At 45.0% G+C, this 15290-nt stretch overlaps 1 protein-coding gene across 5 annotated transcripts; it reads right to left on the minus strand.

Moving 5' to 3' along the window:
• Positions 1-434: 434 nt before the first annotated feature.
• Positions 435-15290, minus strand: LUC7L (LUC7 like). 5 transcript variants are annotated; one of them, XM_072349391.1, is made up of 11 exons: positions 15107-15290; positions 13379-13473; positions 9529-9627; positions 8778-8888; positions 7995-8138; positions 7420-7596; positions 7117-7205; positions 4244-4273; positions 3230-3394; positions 2138-2199; positions 435-816 (listed from the first exon to the last, which is right to left on the minus strand). In XM_072349391.1, the coding sequence occupies exons 1-10, from the start codon at positions 15165-15167 to the stop codon at positions 2172-2174; spliced, it is 999 nt and encodes a 332-aa protein (XP_072205492.1). In that variant the 5' UTR covers positions 15168-15290; the 3' UTR covers positions 435-816; positions 2138-2171. The 5 variants fall into 5 exon arrangements, with proteins under 5 accessions (XP_072205492.1, XP_072205490.1, XP_072205494.1 ...); XM_072349393.1 differs by lacking the exon at positions 2138-2199 and adding an exon at positions 14635-14705 and having other exon boundaries at positions 436-816; XM_072349389.1 differs by lacking the exon at positions 2138-2199.

Genomic DNA, 15290 nt, shown 5'->3' on the forward strand with positions numbered 1-15290 from the left:
CTGCTCCTCTACAGATAAGAAATCAATGCACGCTTTTCCTTAGAGCACTTTGTTTTCTTTACGCCCGTTATACTGGGAACAGACTTAGAAATGTGCTCCGGTTGGTCCCGTGCCCATCACAAAGATGAACAGCTGACAGGGGGACGTGAGGGCCAAACAGCAGCCGGGACAGCAGGCGACTCTCAGCTGCTGGAGATGTAAAAGTGAAGTGGCTGAACACGAACAGGTGAAAAAACGCTTTTCAATTTAACATGTACAAGCAAAGAAAAAGACGTGAATCCAATTAGAAGCAGCACGTACTGCTGTTCTCAAATACCAGCTGTGAAAAGGGGCAGGGAGATCTCTTGGAAAGGGCTGTTAATAAATAGCACGGCAGCGCAGGTACCCAACCACAGCACTACCTCTACTGCCACGTTCATTGCAGCACCACAAACAGCACGTGAACCGCCCACCTGGATTGAAAAGGAGCCATCAGATTTATTTATTCCTACTAAACCAAAATCCTGTTAAACAGTACGGGACTGGGTGTCTCTACAAACTCACAGCTATCAGCCAAACAATAAAAATTCAGAACTACAAAAGATGAGTCGTATTCAGTAAATATAAATGGGAAATTTAGGCTTTGTGTAGAATGTTTATCAGACTATTTACAGTGCAACACCGATCGTTTGAGTTCAGATCTCGCCAGCTTCTCTCTCCTCTGATCTCTTGGAACGAGATTTGCCATTGGTGCTCTCGTGCCGCCTCTCAGAAGAGCTCTTCTCTTTCCTCTCTCTGTCTCGTGACTTCTCTCTTGAAGATCGATCCCTAGAAGATCTGAAGTACAAAGCAAACCATCGCTATATGCTTCACGGCTGAAAGAATCTACATGAAATGCACATCAAAATGGCAAAATCTTTGCTAACGGGGCCATGCTGTAACAGGTCTCTTACAAAAGTGTGCCTGGGTCCTACAGTGTCAGGAGTAGTGCCACCCCGGATGCAAACTCTGGTCCCTCTACAAGCTTTTATGCAAGAGAACACAGTTCTGCAGCGCTGACTGCACTGTGCAGCCTCTGTCAGTCCCTCAAAGTGTTCCCTGGGCCCCTTCTCAGTTTACTGTGTCGTACTATAAAGCACTTCTAATCTTTTTTTCATCGTTGTTTGTGTCTTTTACAGTGTGTTCTGCTTATGCTCTAAGCTAGTGGCCTTCTGTTCAACTGTGTTAAATGCCAACTGTATTCATCCTTCAGATTCAAAGGTTTGCTCAGTCCTGGGCTTTTGTCACTCTGCACTTGATAAGCGCAGTCTTTAACATCCTGGGTTCAAAGTCAGGATGGCACAGATTTTTATTCAGAAACCACAACAGGGACAAATCTTTTCACAGCCTGCCCAAAGGAGAGCTACAGATTTTCAGCGGCTCTTCGCTGTGTCAGCCCACACAGAATTAAGCAGAGGGTTTCATACTAGATCCCATTTTAGAAGGCTTTTATGCTGTATGTTTCATGCCAACTATAAATCAATCAATCAACTTATCAACGAGGTGCTGGCCCGTAGCTGACTCAAGCAGCCCATACCCCTTCAGAATTAGTCAGAGGCTTTCAAGACCCTGCACAGCACAGAGTATTCTAGAACTCAGTATTCAAGTCTCTCTGCAGTCATAAGCAGAAGACCTGGCAGGTACCTCATGGATTCCAGCTTCCACTCATGTTGATTCTAATGTTTGGAACTATTGCACAGTTATATTAAAACCTTACAGCCCTCTATCACACATGTCACTTTCGCTGCCTTAGGTTGTGCCATTTAACCACAAGACATGAGACAACACAAGTCTGTCTGATCTGATCAACTCTTATCCCATCCCCACGCTGCCTGTTGCCAATAGCTCTCTTACCCTCAGACCTCCAGATCCTGTGATGGGCTAGTTCTTTCTCAAAGTGAGACTTCAGACCAGCAGAACCAAAATGTACATTCCATTAATTCTCAGAGTGAAAACAGAAGCTACACTTTCGGGTTTCTCATCCACTTTTTGCTTCTTAAATTGTCTTGCCTCTCCCCAGTGCTCAGTAATTTGGTGGCATTATGTCAGTGAGCCAATCCTTCTACAGCCTCAATGGGCTGATCTGAATGTGTTCAAGGTTTTCAAAGTAATCCCTTACCTGCTCTTTAGTAATAGTTATTACAGGGTCTTCCTCACTTCCTAATTGTCCAACCTTCTTTTCTTTTTTTTTCCATGTTCAAGACAGATTTAAAAAAGGACTTTAGTATCTCAGCCATTGGAGAATCAACAGTATTTACATCCCCCCCTCAGTTATCAACAGACACATCTTTTTCAGACCGTTATTCCCCTCCCGTTCATCAGGTGCCTTTAAAACCCTTTAGTTCAAGCAACACAATACACAACAGTAGGTTTGTTTCTGGAAGTGTATTCTACTGGTGGTCCCTAATCAGATGAGATACTGCTGAAGAACTCCCCTATTAGCTGATAGCACTAAAATAAAGGCTAGATCTAACTTCAGCAAACAGCTGGTTATATACTTGCTCCCAGGTTTAGAAAGGTTGCAGGGAAATGCAATGTTTCATTTCAGTCTTGCTAATACAACTACATATACAGGCTGGCTTCATCTTTCCTCCAACAGAGTGGGTGCTTTGCTAAGTCTCAGAAGAGACTTAGAGCCATTTTTCAGACTATAGGATTTCTCTTTGGTGACAGGAGAATGGTACACTTTTCCTTTCTCCTTCCCTCAAGACTTCTAATAGCTGTCTCTCAACCTGCATTCTTGTTACCCTAACAGAAGAGTTCCCTTAGTTCCCAAACCATACACTTTTATTTCCCATGCCACTGAGAGCAAGAAGCTGGGAAGCAGAAGATAACCACAGAAATGTAATGCCAACACTGCCTTCATTACTTGACATTTACACACCTGAGGAGGCTGTGTGAGCACCAGCAGGGCTTTGAGCTGCTGCTTATACAGGAAAACCAGCAGTTTCTCAAGGCTCAGCAATGCAGATCAGTGATTGACAGTTCTATCTCCTAGACTCTGCTCTTAAGCTGGGACTTCACTGTACAGTTACTGCTCTCATGTGAAAGCATCTACAAACTGCCCCTGGGAAATACTGCTTTGACTCAGGAACCATAAGCACCCAGCTCGAGAAAGTGGTGGTAGTCCTGCCCATTCTAAGGGATCAGAGGTTGCTCACTTATGTCGGGAACTCCCCTTTTCAGAAGCACTTGTGTGAAGAATACATACTTGTGTTTGGAACTCCTGTCTCTGGACCCCCGGCGGTGACCTCTGCTGTGGCTGCGGGAGCGGCTCCGGTGGCGTCTGTGTCGGTCTCGGGACCTGGAGCGGGACTTCCTCCGCTCGCGGGAAGCTGACCTCGAGCGCCTCCGCCTCCTATCCCGAGAGCGTGATCTGAAGAGGGCACAGACCGCCTCAGATTCAAGAGATAGGCCAGTGCATCACAGCTGTACACCTGTGCCCATCCCTCAGACATTCCAGAGTAACACGAATCCAGAGCATCAGTTCTCACCACCATTGCTGCCAACACAGAAGTGAAGAGCCTTTCCTGGGCTAACGCTACCAACAGAACTCTAAAGGGTAAGTTCAAGGTGCTGGGAAGCTTATGAAAATCACTCTCACCACTGATGTGCTGATGTCTAGAGCACAGCTTACCGCCTGTGATACAGGCCTCGCTTTGGATGAAGAAGTTAGTTATATGTGACATTGCCATAACCACAATGGCAGCCAAAGGGAGCATCCCCCTAGTGAAAACACTGCACTTTCAAAGTGGATTTGTTTCCATATGCACTAAAAACCAAATAAAAGGTGCCATAATATATGTAAAAAGGTAGAGAAGATCTCGAGGTACGTGATCGCTTACAGAATGTTGTCATACCGTTAAGGCAAAGTCTTCACAGGGATGGAAGCTTTAATAACAAATCTCTGTATTTCTGCACATGAAGTATTATATATAACGGGTACATTTCATACTTTAGAACTATCAAAGTACATGAGATTTGTTGGCAAAGATACTGAGTGCATTCTTAGGCTGGTAGTGCAAAGCACATTGCTCCCTTTCTCTGGCTGGGCTAACCTACACCCGACTTCAGCTGCAAAGTATTGCAGAAGGGCCCAAGCAGAAGTTCCCATTTCTTTCAGGGTGCGCAATGACAAGACTGAGGCACAGCATCAACTCCATTTACAAGACCTCAGTGACAAGATAAAAACACAAACAGGTAGTTGGGAGAGCTGCACACTCACCTTCGACGATCTCTATTTCTCGATCCAGACCTAGAAGGAAGAGGAGAGTTAAGTGAGAGAAGGTACGGCATGGTTTTTATGTTTCTTTTTCCCTCATTAAACAACTCGTTCACTCTTGCAGCTCTCAACAGGAACAAAACTAACACAGTAGTTAAGATGTCAGCTAAAAAAGCTTGCCATACAAGCCTAAAAACATCAGCTTCAGCTTTGGGAGGAGGTGGGACTTGTCAAAAAAGCAAAGAACAGGACAGAAGCACCAATTCCACACAGAGCCTGTTGGGACAGCTCACTGATTCTGCAAAGAACTTTCTGGCAAAGCAGGAAGGATTTACCAACCAATCCCACTCTGTTAATACAGTATTACAGTGCACCTTTCTAACTTCAAATTTACCCTCTGTGGTCTAAACTCAGCTAGGTGAACACTGTCATGAAAAAGTGCCACTCTCCAGCCAGCGTGGAGGCACTGAACAGCGTTCTCATTTTGGTTCCTTTGAGGTGGCTGCACATTTATTCAAACCATTTCTTTTCTTATAGGAAAAACACGGTGCTCTCTCCCTAATCATGAGGATTTAACAAACATTCAGTGGAAATTTCCATCAATCATTTTTCTCCTGCTTAGGAAAGATGAACTAGGAAGAAAAAAGAGGAAGCAAATGTGAATAACTGTTACTGAACAGTACAGAGATACACTGGAAAATCTTCACCCCAGATCATATAAATCAAATTGTGAAGAATCACCCAGGCTTCATTTATTCTCCCATCTCCATGGCATACTCAGCTTAACAGCATGCCAGCTCCCAGAGAATTACAGTCTGAAGAGATCACTGAGTCACCAGCAACACCAAATGACAGAGGACTGTATTTACAGTCATATGGGTGACAATCCAGTTCACTCATTCCTCTATGGAAATCAGTTTATTTGACAGACCAACTAAGTTACAGTTTTGCAAGCCCATCTACAGGCTTCCATGATGTGACACAGTGCCTGTAAGTCACCGAGACTTCTCAAAGTCAAGTGGCATTGTTCCCCTTACTGGTTAACACCACAGAGATACTGCACATGAAGACACAGCAATAAGAGTTACAAAGGATCATGTTTTAAGTGGTTCTTTTTAAGTATCAAGCTCCCCTTGAGAAGCAGTCTCTTAAGTCAGTTGAAGTCATTGCTGTGTTTTGGATGGAGAAACACCCCTGTAAGCATGGCAATACACAGCACCCAGAGGAGCAGGTTCTTAGAAATCAAGAAATCTGAGCTCTCGTCCCAACAACCACTGGGAGAACTATTTTCCTTCCTTGGGTCAAGTTCTCATTTTGAAGAAGAAAACAATCTGACCTCCTCTATACTTCACTCCTGGCTCCACTACATTGTTTTCTTTACCATCTGAATCGAAGAGTACAGAGATGTCTCCACACAGAGTGAGCTCAAAGGCTTGGCCACAGTCTTTAAGTAGTGCAAAATACCAAACCAGCAAGAGCTCAGACCCCAGGCCAACTCAACACAGTTCTTGATCTGACATCAGGCAATCCACACCAAGAGGGAACCTTTATGAAACACCCTAACTAGGGAATGCACAACAATTTGGGGCTTACACCAAGCCACAGACCACAGGAAACCAAGCTGCCTCAGTTCTGGTATTTGTTCGCAAGCATTTCCAGAAACATATACCCAGAGGCACACTGTGGTCATGCATCTCAAGCATCTTGCAGCCAGATGGCTGAAACACTCTTCAGCTGACATCAAAAAAGAGCTCTCCACAGGCAGTAAGATGGCTTTTTGGATTCACAAAGTACAAGGCTGTAAGGAGAAACATACCAAGTTAATGGGGAAGTGCTGTAACAAGAACAGCAGCATTCCTACTCAGCCACTTCCTTTGCACGACCAGTGCAAATAACCACCCTCTTCACACCACACTATTTAACCAAGTCATTTACGCACATGGAATAATTAGTTTTTCCAGTTTAGCTGGCAAGAGGCTCGTCATGAGAATACCAATGGTGAAGCCATTCTGCATGAGAACTGTTGAGTCACAGCCTGAACACTGATTGAGCACCTGGAAAAAGGATCTGGATCTTCCTAGAGATCCTTCCTTGGTGAAGCTTCCCCTTGCGAACCTGGAATCTTCTGATACAGGTAAGCAATCTTCTTCCCTTATAGCACCTTTCTATCGTGCTGATCCTTCTGTCATTACACCTCTGGTGAAACATCTCTTCCCATCACATTAATCTGTCTAATTGCTACGCACTCCCACAGCTCAAGGATTATACACACGTGAGAAGAAAGTGACACACATGCCCACGAACATCAGAAACAGCCATTCCTTGGGATGCCTCTGAGCAGAACAGCCTGAGGATCTGAGGATGTCCTGGGAAGTGTTTTCCAAAACTGAGCCAGAAGTGCCTTGCTGATGCTGTAGAACATGTTCTAAATAAGACAGGCAGCTTGCCATCTGGCTTGTGGATACTAGCTCTACTCTATTGTCACCTCCTAGCCTCAAAGCACGGAGGGCTGTCCCAGGAATTTTTGCGTTAGTAGCGCCATTTCAGCACTCCTGTTAAATCTTCCCATTTGGATGCACTCAGTGAAGTCACTTCATCCCGACTCCAAAGAGACAGGGACTAGACCAATAAAAGCCTGAAGACTATGCATCTTCTGAGCTTCTATCTTTCAAACAGTGGAGGTTACAATCACTCTGATGTGGGGTTTTTGTGTATTTGTTCTACTTTTTACTTGAATTCCAAGGTGCCCATGCAGCATTTAGAGCACGTCCAACAATGGATGCAGCAACAGCTGCTGCTTTCCTGTGGTATTCAGAACTAAGAAATCAGATTACTTCAAAGCCAGCTTCACAAAGCAGTTACCAGCTTTCACTTACCGCCTGCCCATTCTCTCCTCTCGTTCCCTTTCTTCTCTCCGTCTCAAACGATCCTGGTTTCTCTTCTCTTGCTTTTCTGCCACTGTTTTCTAGGAAAAATGTTCACATCGTATTTCAATACAGTAGAATATCAGAAAGATCTGCAAGGAGCTTACTCAGGTACTAAGTCAAAGTTTCAGGGGTTCTGATATCAGAAATTTCTGGACTTACATAGGCATTCTGCAAATAATTCTGTACGAACTTAATGTATGTACTGAATGCCTTTAGGACTACAAGGAGAAGGTTTAAAACAGACAAGATTACCCTCAGCTGATCCAGTTTCTCACGAATCTGAATGAAACCCAAGTGTAATTTGCCTCCAAAGTGGTCAGCGAGACGCCGGTCATTGTCATGGAGACCAAGATACGCTGAACAGACTTCACACACACGCAGCTTTTGCTGTTGGAAGCTGGATGCAGGCATTGAATTTCGGTATTCTTCCTGAAGGGGGACAAAAAGAACACCAGGCAAATGTCAATAGCGACTCTCCTGGGAAAGTCCTGTAAAGAACTGCCCTGATGCTTTCAAGGATCATGAAAAGCATCCTCATTACAAAGGAGGTACCATGTGAAACGCTGTGAGCACAGCTAACCTGACATTCTATCCTTGCAGGTAACTGAAAACTGATCAAATATTGCAGGAGAAGAACTACCACCTCCCCGGTCATCTCTCTTCACCAGGTACAAGTTTCTACAAAGCTTTTCTTCACCTATCGCACTAGACTGCCAACTGCTTGCTGACACATTGCTGACATTGTAAGAGGAATCACCCAGTTGTCTGTCACAGACTCAGCCTAACTCAATCACCTACTACCCGCTGCAGGACAAGCAAGGCCATACCTCAGCCTCTTTCTTTTTTGCTCGGACTTTTTCCACTTCCATCAGGATCTTCTGAGACTCATCAACATTCCCTTCAGCTCCCAGCTGTTCAGCTTTAGCTAGGAGTTTTCCAATGTCTTCGTTCAGTTCATGTACCTTCTCTGCCTAAAGAAAACAGTTGGTTTTTGTTTTTTTCTTTGTAAGACAAAAATCTTGCAAAAGGCTGCATGACAACTTCTCCTTTTTCCCTTACAAAACTAAAACCACCCACTGTTTTTATTAGCTGTTGTTAGAAGACGACCATAAAAAGTCTCAACAAAAAAGGATTGGTGTGCCCAGTACAGGCAGTGCAGTCATAGGCAGACAGCAAAGGAAGAAAGTGTACGTGGACAGGATATCACTGTCTCTGCTGCAAACAGTGGTGTATTTCTGGCTTACACAAAACCATCTTCAGAAATGTTTTGTATTGTCCCAGTGAAAGAAGTTCCCAAAGAGGGAAACATTTGCTACATGGAAAGACAATGATTACAGGATGGATTTACTATTTTAAGTTGCCATACACACGCTGAATAGGAGGGAAAACCTATATATTTCATAGCCATGATTAAGCAACATATTTTAGAGGTGATGTTCTACCTTACTACGGCCCTTGGAACCAAGAAGTTTATTACAAGAACAGCCAGAGCAGTATTTGAAGATGATGACTTGAATCCACAAAGTCTTTATTGAGCATATTGAGCAACAACAGAACATCAGTGCTCTTGCACAGACTTTCAGAACAAAGGTTAAGTGAGAGGACTATACCTTCGCAGATACTTCAGCACTGATTTCTTCCTGTGTCTCAGCCAGGCGTTTCTTGGCCAGTTCTGTTCTCCTGTCACACTCCGCAATGAAGGACTCCAGGTGATCCATAGCCTGCATGTTCAAAGAACTGTGAATTGAGATGCTCTTTGTGTCACACCTACAGCCAGCAGCTAGAGGGTGCAATCCACAACAACACAATGCACAACCGACCTCAAAAATGGATGCCTTGAGAAAACACAAAGGACGCTTTGCAGAAGTAAAATTTGACCCCTGCCCCTAAATCTGTCATCTACAGCTTTGCCCTGCAACTTCCAGCATGTGAGAAACAGACACAAACATAAAAAGCACTGCATGAAACAGGAAGGCAAAATGTTCTTCCACTTGATTTGTTTCACCACAGAAAGTTAAATGTGGCTAAAAGCAAAACTACTGAGCAGAAGGCTTGTAACATTCATTCTCCTCCTGGAACAGGCCACCAGGTTACAACGTCCTGCTACAGAGCAGCAGGTGTGGGATGCAAGGAGTGCCCAAAGGGCCTCCCAGCTAGCTGCACTAGTTTGGTTACAAGAGTCATAATTAATTTTACAATTTAAAGTCAGCATCAAGATGATATTTGGGAAGGGGCAGGCTGTTTTTGCCAGATCTAATAACATGGTTAGCTGAAACACCCACCAAGTTCTATGGTTCAGCCAATGAGTTCAAGGGGCAGTTTCCATAAAAACAAACAAAAAAGAATAATCCCCATACTTACATCCAGCTCAAAAAAAAGGTCTCTCTCTTTACTTGCAATCTCATAATCTGCTCTCAGTGCCAAGTCATGGATCTTTGTACACTCTCCTAGGTCCATTCTCTGTTTAAAAGGAAAATATATGTAAGAAAACTTCATTATGGCAACAAGCTGAAAATATATAACTCTTGACAAGTTTATCATACCAAAGTAAACCTTCTTTGGGAAGAAGAGCTTTCTCTTAACCTGCCAAAAACAGAACTAGCCAGAAGAATCACATTTGCTAGAATCACTTCTTTAGGAGTCCTTCTGACAATATCAAAGCACCTCAAATACTTTAAATCCAGACCTACCCCTGCTTCAGGTCACAGCACGCCTTAGAAATTACTGGGAGGGAGCTGGGAAGGCACAGCAAGCTACAGCAGGAGTTACTTCAACAGAAACCAACTACAAACACCTCCTGTTTAGGAGCTACTACGCAGTAAACACTCAGCTGTGTACGCTGAGTTTAAAGCTTGTACATAAAAGCGCGTCTATATCAGAAAGAGCCTTGAAAGCATACTGAAAGATGGTAAACCACAGAACACAGATGGAATGCTTCCTAGCAAGGGCAAAGGGATTTGCAGTAAGCAGGGGTACAGCCAGTAGGAAAGCAAAATCCCATGCTCAGATACAGCAGATCCTAACTCTGCAGCTAGCCCTTCCTGCTTTCAGCTGCTGCTGAGACTTTAAACCCACCAATTCAAAGCTAATTCCTGTGCATAAGGTCATTTTGGTGTCTCTATCTAATTACGGTCTCCATGAGAGCATCTCCTCTCCTGGAAAATCCTGACTTGCATGCTGCTGTTCACTTCCATTGCAGATAATGCTATTTAAATCTGTTGGTTTCTCCCCAAGTCTAGCAGCTAATGGCCAAATAACTGAATTATGCTCTCAAAACGTGGAAATTGCATTTGTATGTTACCAATATGTAAAGGAGAACATTTCTCTATTCTTAAAATAGAAAAAGAACATGCCATTTTTGAAAGTCAAAACAACTAAAGGCCTGAGTGTGGGCCAAAGGGAGCAGCACAAGGAGCAGGGTACGTGTCAGCTTACAAGGAACATCCCAGCAGCACTCCTCTCCCAACCACCAGCATCAAGGAGAAAAGCCTACAAAGAACTGCAGGAAAAGCTTAATACAACCCCACTGAGATCAGTACAGAACCCCGAGCATCACCCTGAAGTAAAGCTGGAGTTTGCAAAGGACATGTTACGAAGCAGTGAGTTCCAACAGCAGCAATGGATTTGCTGAGAATGAAGCAAAGCCATCAAAGAAAGCTCCACCAGGGAACGCTTGGTCAGCAGTTACCTGTTATTAACTACAACAATTCAAAATGATTTGTCACTATTTGGTCTCACTCATTAGGCTCATATTTACCAAAAATAGGAGGCACTGACAGCAGACACTGCATTCAGGAACTGTGTTGTGAGCTCTAATGGTTGGAATTTAATGCCTACAAAAAAACAGTTGTTCCAGTACTTTCAGAGCTTAATAATGTTCAGCTTTAGGCAAAACCCTTGAGGGAATGCTGAAGAGCTACTGGAATTTTACCGTAAGAAAACTTAGTACAACATCAGAGCATTATATGGCTTAATTTTTTTTATTCTTATCATTATTCTACTGCAATCTCTTTACAATATAGGAAGAAAGAGCAACACTTCACACGGTTGTTACAGATCATAGGCTATCTCATCTCATCAGTTCTTCTGGCAAGCTGAGCCACTCACTCTGCTTCAGAGAACAGGCTCCAGCAGAAGGCTTCAGAAGAGCCACCGTGTTCTGTGTTCCTCTCACTCTTTGTTAAAAGGCAGCAAGTCTCTTCGTCTCTTCTGCTAGGGGAGAATCTCCAGGTCTTGCTGGCATACAAACCTCAAGTCTTCCTTCAGATCCTTCGACCTGATCTCTATGCGTGGAGCCCTCCTCATGTATCACTCACCTCAGGTAAGATCACTAGCCTTTCTGTTTCAAAGACTCCTTGTCTCATCAGGGAGGCCTGGCACCAAATACTCTACTTTCCAGCAGGGATTGTGACTAGCTCCAATCAATACCCACGGCTGGTCTGTCATACAGGTACTTAAGATGGTAGAGCCTGAGTAAAGACTTAACTCCCCACTCAGACACAGACCAAATGTGTTTAGATGTCAGTGGTAGTTAATCCCCCTCATGTTTGTTGCACAGTCCACTTCCTGAGGTCGCCCTCCGAGTATCACTGCTAAACTGTTAATTCACCAGGTCTCCTTTCATGAGGAAGAACGTTCTTCAGATGTAGTCACTGCTCTACTGATTTTCCCAACCAAAAAAACAGGGGCACAGATGCACATGAAGCAATCCTGCAGCCTACAGATTTCAGCTCTCTCATCTCCCATTGGGGGACACAGTAACTTCCTTGAATACAATTTCCAAGTACTGTTCTACCTGCACAGCTTTTGGGCTCATCTGTCCACTCATCAGCAGAGCTAGAAATCCCCAAGGCTTACCAAGTGACACCAACTCCAAACATGTTGCAGTACTTCCAAGAGCAGCAACACACCTACTGCTCAATGCAAAGCTCACTGCAGGCCACCTAGATGTCAAGTCTCTCCTGGTACCCAGCTATCATAAACACTAACTTGCATCCTTCCAGAAACGTCCTCCTTTCCCACAGAGACCAAAAAGAAAACGATGATAAGTTTAGATGGAAAAAAAGAGTAATCACAAGAATATGCCAACTAACAAAAGAGCCCTCACACCCAGGCACACTGGCCCACCTAAACAAAGCAAATGTGTCTTCTGCAGCTATCAGGAGCATTCCAGAATGTTCCCCAAAATCTGGGCTCCTCCTACCCTACACCTGAAGGTCAGTGAGGGGGATGTGATCATGTCTCACTGAGCACTGCTACTAACCAGATCCAGTTCCCTGCTCATCTCCAACTGGCTTCCCACTCAGAAACAGCTGCGTGCACAAAGGATGGAGAAGTAACAATGCCTCCAGGAGGAAGGATGCATCACAGTTGTTACCAGAAAGCTTGGAACACCTGCTGGAAGTAGCCAAGAAGATCCGAGGTCCCGATTTCTTCAATAACACACATCCAGAGATGGCCAGTTAAGGCTGATTCACCCATGCAGTTCCTTCATTACCAGAGCACCATAAGATGCCAGTAAACCTGTCTGGATGCACAGAAAGCCTGCCTGATTCATTCTGTGCTGGCAGCACCGATAGCTGAACATCTGAGCCAGTCCTCTGAAACTTGGCCAGCTGTATCCCCAGAGGGCAACAGCGAAGGAAGCTGTCCCAACTGTTTGAAACCAGTCAGGCAGAGCAACATACTGCTCATACCAACAAACTAAAGACAAAGCTGGCCTGAGCTGTAACCTGCCATTATATGCTAACCCTTTATGATTAAAAAGCAGAAATCCCACTGGGAGAATGCTGCCTGGTTTAAAAAGAGACACTAAAAGCTCTGGGATGAGGGTTACTGCAGCTGAAGATGCAGTGAACTGCAGCACCCTGGACAGCAGGCTGGCTCCCCTAGGCCACGATCCCGTGACCCCCACAGGACAAGCTTCACGTCCTAATTACCACAAGCTGTCAAAACAGAAATAATCTCGCAACTTCCCATCGACTGTGATAGAAAAAGCAGTGTGGATGAATTCAGAGTACACCTGACTGTAGTGGTTCCAAAGACAGCATGGAAACTGAAATGAAAATTGCTGGCTGTCCCTGGGGTAAGGGAAGTCTGATGTTTTTCAGGCTGCATCTCCTAAAAGGTTCTTAGGGTGGCACAGAGGAGCCCTGAAGAGCTGTGTCAACTTCTGCCTTACCGGAATTCCTTATTCCAAAGGAATACTTACTGTTCCTGCCAGGATATCATGAGGACAGCAATCCAGGAGGTGGCTCTTGCAGACACGATCGTCTGTAAACTTCACTCTTTGCCTGGTTTCATCTCCTGAAATTCATTTGTGGTTTTAAATAAGGAGACATTAGAATACCGATAAGGAACAGAAATGTCAGCATGATCATTTCGCCTCAATATGCAGATTAAAATACTTGGTGTTCCTGCTCCCAATAATTACTTGGAGGGTGACAGGATATTCTGGAAAACTTGTAATTGGCAGCAAATACCATTTTAGCATTTATTCATCGTACACCATGTTAAACACAGTGTTGGAAAGCCAAGTAACGTCCAAGGCTTTCATCCATATAAAGAGACTGCACAGCCCAAAGAGGAAAAGGAGACAGACAGTCTGGCTCAGAGCCAACGCTTTTGGTTGTTTTATCCCCCCTTTTATTTTGCCACAATGAAGGGGCAAGAGATACTGGAACCCAAGCTAGCAGAGGGCTGTGAACTGCAAAGTAAGGCTGTGCTGAGCAGTTGGGTTTGGTTTTGGGTTTGTTTAGTTTTTATACTTTTATAAGCAACTTCTATTTGCTAATCTGATGATTAAGACATCGGTCCATTTGGTCTCAATACCAAGTCTGCAGTGTGTTTTCCAAGGCCGTGAAATGCTGCATCTCGTAGGTCTCGGCCCGGAGCACGAAGCGTACTTCCCACCCTCCTCCCGCCCTCAGGAGACATTTTACACTCAGGAGCCACTTAAACAAGACAATATCAGAAAAAGCAGAAAAAAAAAAAAGAAAAAGAAGAAAATAAAATAAAATAAAAAAAGAAACAAAGTTAGTCAATACACACTGCGAGCTCCAACATATACTATACCCATCTGCATTCTTCAAGACCTCAGCTGCAGAATTTTATGCCCACTGTTGAAAAGTTTTAAAGGAAAAGCTTTCTTGCCCACACCTGCAGTAAGGAAGTCAGGGGAACGATACATCAAAGTAAAGGCAAAGTGGTAATGGTATGTGACAATTTTAAAGCGAAGCTGTGTATACGACACAGGCGTGTAATAATAGGAATAGGGTTTGCAAGCATCCAGGAATCGTGTCTATTGAAAATGGATTTTCTTTCTTTCTAAGCTACGCTTTTAAAGTTACTGGTGGGGAGGGGGGAAAAAAAAAGAAAAAGCAAACACTTTTTTTCGGGGTTTTTTTTTTTCTTTTTTCTTTTCTTTTCTTTTTGTTATAACAGCTTTAAAAATTGGTTGTGACTCACGGCTCGATGAACATGAGGCTTTTCTGCAACTCCCTTGCAGATTGATGTAGGCAGGCAAAGATACACTGAACCTTTATAAATAAAATAGAGGGGCCACAATTGTTCAGTTTGTATGAAATAAAATATATGGGAAGCAATTCAACAGCAACTCAATACACAAAAAGAGAGAAAGGCACTTATTCACTTACGAAACAAAGTGCAAAGGACCTGAGCAAGCCCCGCTACGAGGCGGATCGGAGCGCTCGGGCGACACGAACCGCAGCGCTCCGTTAAGGCCGGACCGCGGCCGCACGGCGGGGCACCTACCTACGGCTCCGACCCGAGGGGCACGGCGGGGCAGGGCGAGGCGGCCCACCCCCCCCAACACCCGCGGCCCCCCAGCGCCAGCCCGAGGGCCGCGGGGCGGAGGCGGACCGGGCCCCGCTCGGCCGCCAGGCCGCGGTTCCTGCAGGCCCCGCCCGCCCCTACTCACCGTCCCGGGCCGTGCCCATCAGCTGGTCCAGCAGGGCCCGCATCTGCGCCTGAGCCGACATGGCGGGCGCGGGGCCGCGGGGCGCTGCGGGAGGGAGGAAAGCGGCGACGGCGGCGGCCTCGACTGCGGGTCCGACCTCGGCCTCGGCGGCGGCGACGCGCGGCGAGCGCTGGGCGGAAGCGGC

This window comes from Excalfactoria chinensis, chromosome 14 (assembly GCF_039878825.1).
Source record: "Excalfactoria chinensis isolate bCotChi1 chromosome 14, bCotChi1.hap2, whole genome shotgun sequence".
In the NCBI taxonomy this organism is placed as follows: Eukaryota; Metazoa; Chordata; class Aves; order Galliformes; family Phasianidae; genus Excalfactoria; species Excalfactoria chinensis.

What these genes read in the sequence shown, in the direction of transcription:
- LUC7L (XM_072349389.1), bottom strand. Translation starts at nt 15,167, where the DNA reads ATGTCGGCTCAGGCGCAGATGCGGGCCCTGCTGGACCAGCTGATGGGC. An exon ending in GAGGAGAGAATGGGCAGGCG is followed by an intron (nt 4,274 to 7,116) that starts GTAAGTGAAAGC and finishes TCTTCCTTCTAG; the next exon opens with GTCTGGATCGAGAAATAGAG. An exon ending in GACAGGAGTTCCAAACACAA is followed by an intron (nt 817 to 3,229) that starts GTATGTATTCTT and finishes TTTGTACTTCAG; the next exon opens with ATCTTCTAGGGATCGATCTT.